This window comes from Carcharhinus amblyrhynchos, chromosome 35 (genome assembly GCF_965287045.1).
Source record: "Carcharhinus amblyrhynchos chromosome 35, sCarAmb.v2.hapA, whole genome shotgun sequence".
NCBI classification, from domain to species: Eukaryota; Metazoa; Chordata; class Chondrichthyes; order Carcharhiniformes; family Carcharhinidae; genus Carcharhinus; species Carcharhinus amblyrhynchos.
This window is the reverse complement of record NC_137358.1, coordinates 4,376,299-4,389,189: the sequence shown is the minus strand read 5'-3', so window position 1 is coordinate 4,389,189 and position 12,891 is coordinate 4,376,299. Positions and strand designations below refer to the sequence as shown.

Genomic DNA, 12,891 nt, shown 5'->3' with positions numbered 1-12,891 from the left:
TTCCAAACTTTTTGAATGGATCTACTTTATATTAAGCTATTTTTCCCTCTACACCCTGGCTATGACTAAAAATATTCTGCACTCTCCCCTTCCCCATGAACAGTATGCTTTGTCTGTATAGCACGCAATACTTTTCACTAAACTAATATATGACAATAAATTAATTTATATTGCATGAGAAAAGAGTCAGCCAATTGGCTAAGATAGCTGTGGAGAATGTACTGGGAACTATTGTGCCCCTTACTCACATTGTAAAGAAAACTTTCCCTCAACACAGGAATTCTTGTAGATGCTTTGAATAGATTCTCACCACAATGTGAAAGAGGTATGACTAGGAAGGTTGGATACCTGTGCTCCATCCACCCCCTATTGGAAGGGAGGTCCCAGGGATCTAATCACTATTGTAATTTGATAATCCAGTCAATCATTCTGTGACTTCAAGCTACCATGAGCTCCAAGTGTGTACAGAAAAAAAAATGTATCCATTGTCTGAATAAAGGGCAATAGACAAAAACCACTGAAAAAGGTTTTTATTTAATGATTTCTTAATGCTACAAGTTCTGTTTTCCTGGAGAAAGCCCAGTGCTCCAGGTGGAATTGGAAACATCTCACAGCAGCAAAGCCATCTCCAGTCCAATCCTAGATGTCACATTAAGTGCTCTCCTCCAGTGAGAGCTTGTCAAACAGGTACTCTCCCATCCCATTCTCAGGGGCTCCCAGATGCTTCAAGTTGGTGATGTGGTCCCCAAGTTGCTTGATGGTCTTGACCTGCTCATCCAGAAAGTGAGTCTCCAGAAAGTCACACAGCTGGAAGGGGAAGAAATTAGAGAAAAACATCAGTTCAAGTTAATTCACTTCACTCTTGCTTCTTGTAAGAGGTCTCTGGTTTGCTTTTACTGAAATCTGTGGTAAAGCCAGGAGTCGGGTATCTATGTTTGTTAAACACACAGGGGGAGGTGATGGCCGACTGGTATCACCACCAGGTGATTAGTCCAGAAACTCAATATTGAGGACCTGGGTTCAAATCCCACCATGGCAGATGGTGTCATTTGAATTACATAAAAATCTAATTAGGCATCTACTGATCACCCTGAAACCATCTGTTTTACTAATATCCAACAGAAGGAAATCTGCTTTTCTTACCTGGTCTGACCTACATGTGAGCCCAGAGCCACTGCAATTACCCTCCAAGAGGCAACTAGAGATGGGCAATAAATGCTGGCCAGCAACACCAATGTCCCATGAATGGATAAGAAAACACAGCTAATGTTGAGAATGGGTCTTTGGGAGATTGCTTGAATGAGGGTTTAAATATTGTCTAGAACACCTAGAGATATCTCTCTGCTCTTGGGGGCCATCTGCTGGTGATAGGAAATAGGGCTGGTGTTTTAACAAGATGGCACCCCTGACAGTTCAGTACAATACCAAGGGAGGGCAGCACTGTGCACTGAATCCACAACCTTCTCTCAAGTCAGTGTGTGACCGAGAGAGCCACTGTTCAAATCAAGTGGCAATGCCAGTTCTTATTTGAACCTAATTTAAGCCTATTGATCAGTGTAACATCATTGCTGACTTGAATGTCTTTTGGCTACACTAGAACATGGTGATTCTACAATGGTGTCTCCAACTGGAGAATCATTTTATTTAAGAAACAGATCAGAGTTACAATGGAGTGAAGCTTACATGAGGGTCAGTCTGGGTGGTGGTGAGTTGGTGGAGATCCAGGAGACTCTGGTTCACATTCTTCTCCAGATCCAGGACAACTTGCATTGCCTGGAGACCGTTGCCCCACTCATCCCTCTCTGGCTTCTACAATGGGGAAAGACAGGCCAGTTATTTCAGGGAGATTCCAGCTTGTCCATTTGTACTGAGAGTAGGAGAATAATTGTGTAGAGCTACAGGACTAGTGTACAAGGTGGTTTAGCTTGAAAACCAAGACATTATTCTGTTTAGTTACAGAGCCAGTAGCGAGAGATCAAGACACCAGAAGCTAAACAAAGAAACTGTTCTCTCTGGCAATGTAACAAGTTGAAACCACATCATTAAAGCAGCCATTTCCCCCCCCCCACCCCCCCAATTCCCACCTTCACATCCTGGAGGAGGATGTGGCCTCCACGTTTATTCTGGAATTTAATCAGCTTCTCCACATGTTCCCACTTCTCCTGGGACTGATGTTTGACAAAGTGGGAGAAATTGTCGAGGGCAACATCATCCCGGTCAAAGAAAGATGTCTGAAAGAGAACAATCCCAATCCCATTAACCACACAGACCCATTCTAAGCAACAGGAAGTCACATTAAGGGTGGCAGTGGTCAGCACAGCTGCCTCAACACTGCTGATCCAGGTTCAATTGCTGGCTTGTGTGGAGTTTGTACATTCTCCCCATGTCTGGGTGGGTTTCCTCTGCCTGCTCCAGTTTCTTCTCACAATCCAAAGATGTGCAGGTTAGGTGGATTGGCCATGCTAAATTGCCCCTTAGTGTCAGGGGACTAGCTAGGGGTAAACACATGGGATCATGGGGATAGGGCCTGGGTGGGATTGTGGTCAGTGCAGACTCAATAGGCTGAATCAAGTCCTCTGTACTGTAGGATTCTATATTGTACCCACGCCCCCCAGACCATGGGGTATTGAGAGTCTTTGACTCCCACATCTTTGGTTGCCAATTGTGAAGCTTAGCCAGATAAGGAAAAAAGGACTAGCCAACACCAGTTCAGTGAACTGAGTGAGGGAAAGGTTCCCATTTCCAATCAGAACAAAAAAAAGAGAATGCTTCCCAATGCATAACACAGCATCAAGACAGTAACTAGCACACAACTGACCAATAGAAAAAATCTAGAGGATGAATTGGCAATATTATACACTGAAAGTGGGAATTATATTAATAAATTGTTGCCATTTCTTTCCATTAGGAGTATCTTAAATACAAGACATTGATGCTCAGGAAGTTACCAGGTCTGTAACCCCAGAGAACACCATCTGGAAGTAAAAAAGGACCACAAAAGCTGAAAAATCATTAAACACCCAACTGTTTCATCAGGAAAGTAACTTTTATCCAGTCCAGCTCTCCTGATTTAGCAAGTTTACTCAGCTGTGGAAGTGTGATAGACAGCAAAAGTCAGTCACAAACTGAGAATAAATATTCAGAGATTAATTTTGTACAAGAGTTGAAATTTGAAACATGCTAGTGTGGGTTTACTACTAACACATCCCACATGTTCAACCCAAGAGGGGTTAGAATGATGCAAGGAACAGCATGCCTGCTCTGTAATCTGTCTGGGGGACAGAGGTTCACACTGCTGCCCCACAAAACCAGGGACCCAGGTTCAATTCCCACCACAGATCACTGGTTGTGATTGAGCTGCACATTCTCAATGTCTGAGAGAGTCACCTCCAGTTTTCTCCCACAGTCCAGAACATGTGCTATTAGCTGCATTGCTCATACTAAATTCACCCTCAGTTTACCCAAACAGGTGCCAGTGTGGGACAACTAGGGGGAATTCCTTTGCAGTGATAATGTAAGCCCTACTTGCAACACTAAAATTAGCTTTACATGTACTAAGTGTTGAGCACTTATCAGAATCCATCTACACTGTCCAGTACCAAATCCCATGTATAGGATCCAAGGTAGAAGGAGCCAATAACTCCAGGAACACTGAGCACAGCAACTAATGTTAGACATCACCATATCTCAGTCTCACAGAGAAATTGGGTTAAACTGATATTGAGTTAGGACAGTAACAAAACTCAATCAAACAGGCAAGTTAGGTTGAAATGGGGAAAGGGTTTGATTTACCAGAATAGACTTTGAGCCAAGACTCACCAGAGAAAGATAGAGATAGGAGGCAGTGAGTTCCAGGTTAATCTGCTTGTTGACACCAGCCTCACAATCCTGGTGATAGTTCTGGGAAATCTGGGAGGCCATCATGCAATTTGTTCTTTAGCCTAATTTGCACAAAACACAATCTTGATCACACACTTAAGGTTTACACCAAACATAAAACCTCCTAGCCAAAGGACTTGCATTTATACTCTGGGACCCGAGCCTATTTTAGCAAGCAGGAAATGACATGATGAATGATGGCCAACCATTCTTATTCACCAATCAAACACTGCCATTTCCAATTGGATTCCAATTGGCCAAGGGTGGGATTTGGGACCCAGGAGCCAATCAGAATGTTGGAGGGATTGCTTGAAGGAATTGCCGATTGATGTTGTCTCTCTTTGCATGGAAATCCTGAAAGATCTCCCCCTGAAAATATGAAGAGATTATACTCTAAAATCTTATCTTGACATATAACTGGAGGTGTTGAGTCAAGCTTGATGGAGACTCACATTAGGTTCCCATCTTTCATGTGGGGAGCCGGGGAGGGCGGATATCCGACACATCTTTGGACTGTGGGAGGAAACTGGAGCACGTGGAGGAAACCCACGCAGACACGGGGAGAACATGCGAACTCCGCACAGACAGTGACCCAAGGCCGGAATTGAACCTGGCGATGCGAGGCTAACCACTGTGCCACCATGCTGCCCTTACCCAGGCTCAATCCCATTTACTCCACTAATCCCCCTATAACCTCACATATTTACCCCACTAATCCACCTAATCTACACATTTTAGGACACCAGGGGGCATTTTAGCGTGGCCAATACATCTAACCCACACATCTTCGGAGTGTGGGAGGAAACCGCAGCCCCCGGAGGAAACCCATGCAGACACGGGGAGAATGTGCAGGCTCCACACGTTTCCCCAAGGCTGGAATTGAACCCGGTTCCCTGTGAGGCAGCAGTATTGTTTTCAGTCCAATAGCACCAACAGTAACCACATGGAAAGCGAGCTGTATAATGTAACACGGTTCCGGGTCAGCGGCTAATAAAAGGAGACTGTTTTCAGCTCAGTTTGTGGGATATTGCTTCAATCCTATAAGGAATTTGTCCAGCCCCGGGGTGGCAGACTTGGAGGTCAGAGTCGGGCATGAAGAGTGCGCAAGAAGATGGCGTAGTGGTAATGTCATCTGGGCTAATAATCCAGGGACCCAGCTCAGGACACGGGTTCAAATCTCACTGCGGCAGCTGGTGGAATTCAAATTCAAGGAATGAAATCTGGAATTGAAAATTAGCCTCAGTAAAGGTTGGCCATAAAACTCCCAACGATTGTCGTTTAAAAAAAAAACCCCACCTGGTTCACTAATGTCTCTTTTAGGGAAGGAAATCTGCCGTCCTTACCCGGTCTGGCCTACAGGTGACTCCAGAGCCACAGCAATGTGGGTGACTCTCCTGAAACAGCCGAGCAAAGCAACACACTCAATGCAAGAGCAATAAGGGATGGACAACAAATGTTGGTCTTTCTAATATTGTATGAAAGTCCAAAGATTTGAATCGATTTGATTTATTATTGTCACATTTATTGGGAGGCAGTGAAAAATATTGTTTCTTGCTCACAATACACATACAGCATACAGTTCATAGAGTACACAGGGGAGAAGGAAAGCAGAGGTTGCAAAATGTAGTGCTACAGTCATAGGAAGTGTGTCCAGAAAGAACAAGTTAGTTTATGATAGGAACATTCAAAAGGGCAGCACAGTGGCACAGTGGTTAGTACTGCTACCTCACAGCACCAGGGATCTGGGTTCGATTCCCAGCTTGGGTGACTGTCTGTGTGGAGTTTGCACATTCTCCCCATGTCTCCAAGGGTTTCTTCCGGGTGCTCCGGTTTCCTCCCACAGTCCAATGATGTGCAGGTTAGGTGAATCGGCTGTGCTAAATTGCCCCTTGGTGTCAAGGGTACAAGCAGGGTAAATGCATGGGGTTATGGGGATAGGATCTGAGTGGGATTGTGATCAGTGCAGACGTGATGGCCTCCTTCTGCACCATTGGGACCCTATGAACTTCTTTCTAAAAGTCTAACAGCAGCAGGGAAGAAGCTGTTCTTGAATCAGTTGGTACATGTCTTCAGATTTTGTATCTTTTTCCTGACAGGAGGTGGAAGAGAGAATGTCCAGGGTGTGCGGGGTCTATGATTATGCTGGCTGCTTTTCCGAGGCAGCAGGAAGTGTGGATAAATTTGCAGGTTAGGTGGATTGGCTATGCTAAATTTTCCCTCGATGTCCTGATGTGTGCAGATTAGATGGATTAGCCTTGGTAAATGAATGGGATAGGGTTGGGGGGGGGGCCAAAGGTCTGGGTGGGATAGTCTGTTAGAGAGTCAGTGCAGACTTGATGGGCTCAATGGCCTCTCCTGCACAGTAATGACTGTATGAGAAAAGGTGAAGAAAATATCAGTCAGCCACGTTGGGAGAACTTCAATGCACTCCCTCATCTGGGGCAGTTTCTCAGGAGGATTGAGATGTAAATCAGATGCTCAGTGGTGGCCAACTGATTTGGATAACTAGAGTCCAGAGAGGGAGTGGGATTTTTTTGTGACTCAAGAATTTTGGGGGAAATGTGTCCAGTTCATGCCCGTTGTGATGATCTCCTTCATCCAGGGCCACACAGTGACTAGCACTTTTGTCACACACATCAGACTAGCCAAGTGTACTAACTGTGAAGGGAACAGCAGTTTGTACTGCCCGAGAAGATTGGGTGGAAAGTGGATTCTGGTCACTGGTGCATTCTCCATGACAACACCCGCTAGTCAACTGCCAAGCAGTTTCAAATCAAAATCAGGCTGGAGAACTGGTTAAGCCAATGGGGAATGAACCAGGCAATTTCCATCTCCTAGATTTGGATGAAAAATGCTACAGTGGGGGATAGGATTCTTCAGTCAATGACAAACAGGCCCTTACACGAACACAGCATGTGGAAGCGAAATGCACTTAGCTCAACTGAATCTCAAGTTGGCTGCTGGTATAATCTAATAGATTTACCCTTTAAATAAGATGTTTGTGCAGACCCACCCACATGAAACAATGAATAATTTTCATGTGTCTTTGTCCAGCAAGAAAGCCCACCAACACCTTTACTCTATGGTGGGCTCTGTGCCTTAGAAAGCATTCTTCCTGGTTGTATGATAGCTTGTTATGTCTACAGCTACAAAGAGGGTTGTGAATGTAACCTAGTGCATCATCATGCAAACCAGCCTTCTATCCAATGACTGTTTACACTTCCTGCTGCCTTGGCAAAGTGGCCAGCATAATTAATTAATCATACTCTTTCAACATCTTGTTTGGTGGCAGGGGGTGAAAAAAAAAGAGGAAGGAGAAAGAAAAGTTTGAGACCATATACCAATTGACTTGAGAATAGCTTCTCCACTGTTGCTGTCAGACTAGTGTTCCTACCTAGCATTAAGTTAACTTTCTCTACACCCTGGCTATGACTAACAAAATATTCTGTATGCTCCTGTTCTCCATGAACAGTATGCTTTGGATGTATAGTATGCAAGAAATAACACTTTTCACTATACTAATACATGTGACAATAAGTCAAAGCAATTTATATTGCATGAGAAAAGATACTAGTGTTGAGGGCCAGCCAATTGGCTAAGATAGCTATGGAGAATGTACTAGGAACTATTGTGCCCCTTACTCACATTGTAAAGAAAACATTCCCTCAACAGCAATTCTTGTAGATGCTTTGAATAGATCCTCACCACAATGTGAGGAGAGGTATGACTAGGAAAGTTGAAGGTTGGATACCTGTGCTCCACCCTCCCCTATTGGAAGGGAGGTCCCAGGGATCTAATCACTATTGTAATTTGATAATCCAGTCAATCATTCTGTGATTTCAAGCTACCATGAGCTCCAAGTGTGAACAGGAAAAATGTATCCATTGTCTGAATAAAGGGCAATAGACAAAAACCACTGAAAGGTTTTTATTTAATGATTTCTTAATGCTACAAGTTCTGTTTTCCTGGAGAAAGCCCAGTGCTCCAGGTGGAATTGGAAACACATCTCACAGCAGCAAAGCCATCTCCAGTCCAATCCTAGATGTCACATTAAGTGCTCTCCTCCAGTGAGAGCTTGTCAAACAGGTACTCTCCCATCCCATTCTCAGGGGCTCCCAGATGCTTCAAGTTGGTGATGTGGTCCCCAAGTTGCTTGATGGTCTTGACCTGCTCATCCAGAAAGTGAGTCTCTAGAAAGTCACACAGCTGGAAGGGGAAGAAATGATAGAAAAACATCAGTTCAAGTTAATTCACTTCACTCTTGCTTCTGTAGGGAGGTCTCAGGTTTGCTTTTACTGAAATCTGTGGTAAAGCCAGGAGTCTGGTATCCATGTTTGTTAAACACACAGGGGGAGGTGATGGCCGACTGGTATCACCACTAGGTGATTAGTCCAGAAACTCAATATTCTAAGGACCTGGGTTCAAATCCCACCATGGCAGATGGTGTCATTTGAATTACATAAAAATCTGGAATTAGGCATCTACTGATCACCCTGAAACCATTGTTAAAAAACCCTATTTGTTTTACTAATATCCTTTATAAAAAAAGGAAATTGCTGTCCTTACCTGGTCTGACCTACATGAGCCCAGAGCCACTGCAATGTGGTTGACTCAATTGTCCTCCAAGGGGCAATTAGGGATGGGCAATAAATGCTGGCCAGCAACACCAATGTCCCATGAATGGATAAAGAAAACACAGCTCATGTCTAGAATGGGTCTTTGGGAGATTGCTTGAATGAGGGTTTAAATGTTGTCTGGAAAACCTAGGGATAACTCCCTGCACTTGGGGGCCATCTGCTGGTGACAGGAAATAGGTCTGGTGTTTTCACAAGATGGCATCCCTGACAGTTCAGTACAATACCAAGGGAGGGCAGCACTGTGCACTGAATCCACAACCTTCTCTTGAATGTCTGCAACCAAGAGAGCCACTTTTGTCTTAATTTTATTTGAGTTTATCTATTTGGTTTTACTTTAAGAGGCCAAGTGAGCCACTGTTCAAATTAAGTGGAAATGCCAGTTCTTATTTGAACCCAATTTAAACCTATTGATCAGTAATATCATTGCTAACTTGAATGTCTTTTGGCTACACTAGAACATGGTGATTCTACAATGGTGTCTCCAACTGGAGAATCATTTTATTTAAGAAACAGATCAGAGTTACGATGGAGTGAAGCTTACATGAGGGTCGGTCTGGGTGGTGGCGAGTTGGTGGAGATCCAGGAGACTCTGGTTCACATTCTTCTCCAGATCCAGGGCAACTTGCATTGCCTGGAGACCGTTGCCCCACTCATCCCTCTCTGGCTTCTACAGTGGAGAAGAACTTGTTAAACTTCACGAGAACAAAAAAACACTTATCCCACTCAAGTGCAGGAACAAAAAAGTGTCACAAGTAGGCTTACATTAACACTGCAATGAAGTTACTGAAAATCCCTTAGTGGCCACACTCCAGCACCTGTTTGGGTACACTGAGGGAGAATTTAGCATGGCCAATGCACCCTAACCAGAAGGTCTTTTGGACTGTGGGAAAAAAATGGGAGCACCTGGAGGAAACCAACACAGACATGGAGAATGTACAGACAGTGACCCAAGCCAGGAATTACAGCTTGGTCAATACACAGCAAGATGGAGATATTTAGCTCGTGATCAGACAAGTGAAACTAAACAAAGGAACATTTCCCTCTCCCTTCAGAATTTGAAGATTTGGACAGTGTAATAGTTGAAGCCACATCATTAACAGATCCATTCTCCTCCACCCCCAATTCCCACCTTCACATCCTGGAGGAGGATGTGGCCTCCACGTTTATTCTGGAATTTAATCAGCTTCTCCACGTGTTCCCACTTCTCCTGGGACTGATGTTTGAAGAAGTGGGAGAAATTGTCAAGGGCGACATCATCCCAGTCAAAGAAAGCCGTCTGAAAGAGAACAATCCCAATTCCATTAACCACAACACGGAGACCCCAAGTCCCCTTCCAGAATTCTAATCAAACTGACTCTTCAATAAGACACTTTATATGATCCTCCCTGAAGCAGGGATATAGAATGGTCTGTAACAAATTGGAATGATTAGACAGTAGAATTGGAACAGGACAACCCTCAAATATTCTGGTGTTGGAAGCACAGTTTCAATAACCATAACACCAGATTGTGCAAGGAAAATAAAAATATTGGTTTAGCACCTGTACTGAAGATGAATATTAATTGAAGTTAAAACACCATTGAAATGATTTAAGAAGTCAATTCCAGTTGGTAAAATTTGTTGCTAATATCACAAAGATTAAATTGCTACCATTTCCCAATCAACTTCCATTATTCAGTATCTTCAAATATAAGACATCGATGTACTAATGAAGCTACAGGTTCCTAACCCAGAGAACACACTGCCCGAGATGGCGAGCAGTCTGGAAACTAGCAGAATACTGCAGAGCCTGACAGAGGATCATCCACACTCAAAACACTGGCTCTATTCTCCACCCACAGATACTGTCAGACCTGCAGAGATTTTCCAGCATTTTCTGTTTGCTGATGAAGGTGGAATTGAATCAGAGCGAGCACAAAGCTGGACATAGTCATCGATAAAAGTAGGAGGCAGTGGCCGAGCAGTATCATTAGACTAATAATCCAGAAACTCAGCTAACGTTCTGGGGACCCAAGTTCGAATCCTGCCATGGGCAATGGTGGAATTTGAATTCTATTTAAAAATCTGAAATTAAGAATCTACTGATGACCATGAAACTATTGTCAACCAGAAAAACCCATCTGGTTCACTAGTGTCCCTTTAGGGAAAGGAATCTACCATCCTCACCCAGTCTGGCCTACGTGACTCCAGAACCACAGCAATGAGATTGACTCAACTGCCCTCAGGCAGCTCGGTTTGGACAATAAACACTGGCTCAGCCAGTGACACCCAGGTCCCAAGAAAGAAAATAAAAGGCAGTCTAGCCAATATGACTAACTTTGGCTCAACTATTTTTGGAATAACAATGAAGGATTCCATTCAATTGTGCCAGTTAATGAGATGGACAATAAATGCCACGTTCTGAGACTAAACATTAAGATTAAGAACACTTTTGCTCTGTGTCCAGTCACTCATTGAGCAGCCGCTCAGTAGAGCAGGTGCAGTTATAGGAGCACCAATACCTAGGCTGTACTGACAGGAAGAACAGCAAATAAAAACAGGCAACAAGTCAGGGAAAGAATTCACTTCATCAGAATAGATTTTTATCTCAGGTACAAACAGAGAGACAAGACTCACCAGAGAAAGATAGAGATAGGAGGCAGTGAGTTCCAGGTTAATCTGCTTGTTGACACCAGCTTCACAATCCTGGTGATAGTTCTGGGAAATCTGGGAGGCCATCGTGTGACAATGAGCTTCAGTTTCCAAAACAAGAACAACACCTAAAAGCTCCCAGCCAAAGGACTTGGATTTATACTCCAGGACCCCAAAGGAATTGGATCAAACAGGAAATGACATCACCAACAAGGGTCAAACAATGTTGACCAATCAGAGAGCTGCCTGGTCCAGTTGGATTCCAATTAGCAAAGGGTGGGATTGGGGACCAGGAACCAATCAGAACATTGAAGTCAAAGCTTCCTTGATTGGTAACTCAATCATGATCATCACAGACTCCCTGCAGTTCAGAAGGAGGCCATTCAGCCCATCAAATCTGCACTAACTCTCTGTCAGAGCATCCCACCCAGCCCCTATCCTTGTGATGTAACGTATTTAATCCGCTATTGCCCCTAACTTACACACCTTAAAAAACCAAGGGGCAACTTAGCATGTCCAATTCACCTAACCTGCACATCTTTGGAGGAAACCGGAGCACCCGGAGGAAACCCACGCAGACACGGGGAGAACGTGCAGCCTCAGCACAGAGAGTGACTCAAGCCGGGAATCGAACCCAGGTCTCTGGTGCTGTGAAGCAGCAGTGCTAACCATTGTGCCACCCATGATGGAAATGGTGATTGGCCTTTTTCCAGAAAGAAAGAATTGTAGCAAAGAATTATATTGTCACCTAATTGAAATAAAACATCTTTCACCGATCTTGTCTATTGCCCTTCATTCAGCACCTTTTTAATTTGATACCTTTGTGCTCCCGGTGTGGTAACCATCAGCAACTGGATTATCAGTTCACACACCAACTGGGAGAAGGCCCCTCGAGCCTGCTCCACCATTCAATAGCATCATGGCTGATCTGAGTTTAACCTCAATCCGACCTTCCTTCCTGTCCCTGATAATCTTTCACTCACCCAGCCCCCGACCCCCACCCGTCCCAGTACTCCCTCCAAAGCTTCCACATCCTTCTGGTAGGGTGGTGACCAGAACTGGACAGTTATCCAAATGTGGCCGAACCAACATTCTATGCAACTGTAACGTAATTTGCCAACTTATATACTGACCAATGTGATTCAATAGGTGTTGGGGAAATAAAGATTACACCATGCATCTTGTCCTGACCTGGGAACCTGTCTCAATCCATGCATTCCATACTTGGGCTGCTTTTTAACATAATAAGAACATAAGAAATAGGAGCAGGAGTAGGCCATCTAGCCCTTCGAGCCTGCCCCGCCATTCAATAAGATCATGGCTGATCTGAAGTGGATCAGTTCCATTTTCCCGCTCTCTCCCCATAATCCTTAATTCCCTTGCCTACCAAAAACCTATCTACCCGCGTCTTAAATATATTTAGCGAGGTAGCCTCCACCACTTCAACGGGCAGAGAATTCCAGAGATTCACCACCCTTTGAGTGAAGAAGTTTCTCCTCAACTCCGTTCTAAACTGTCCCCCCCCTTATCTTGAGGCTGTGCCCTCTAGTCCTACTGTCCTTCCTGAGTGGGAAGAATCTCTCTACCTCTACCCTATCCATCCTGTTATACGTCTGTATAAGAACCCCCCTCATCCTTCTAAACTCCAACGAGTTCAAGTTCTTTCTTATCAACTTGGGAAGCCGAGGGGAGGGATGGGGAGGTTGGTGTACAATAGGTGTTTACTTAGGATGCAAAAATCAAC

At 44.2% G+C, this 12,891-nt stretch overlaps 2 protein-coding genes across 2 annotated transcripts; both read right to left on the bottom strand.

Annotated features, from left to right (window-relative positions):
- Positions 1-588: 588 nt before the first annotated feature.
- On the bottom strand, positions 589-3,924 carry LOC145361553 (ferritin, heavy subunit-like). The gene is made up of 4 exons (XM_080217384.1): positions 3,820-3,924; positions 2,085-2,231; positions 1,684-1,809; positions 589-807 (listed from the first exon to the last, which is right to left on the bottom strand). The coding sequence occupies exons 1-4, from the start codon at positions 3,922-3,924 to the stop codon at positions 652-654; spliced, it is 534 nt and encodes a 177-aa protein (XP_080073510.1). The 3' UTR covers positions 589-651.
- A 4,005-nt stretch (positions 3,925-7,929) lies between these two features.
- LOC145361558 (ferritin, middle subunit-like) lies at positions 7,930-11,234 on the bottom strand. The gene is made up of 4 exons (XM_080217388.1): positions 11,133-11,234; positions 9,646-9,792; positions 9,058-9,183; positions 7,930-8,085 (listed from the first exon to the last, which is right to left on the bottom strand). Exons 1-4 carry the CDS (start codon positions 11,232-11,234, stop codon positions 7,930-7,932), a joined length of 531 nt encoding a protein of 176 aa, XP_080073514.1.
- Positions 11,235-12,891: the final 1,657 nt, after the last annotated feature.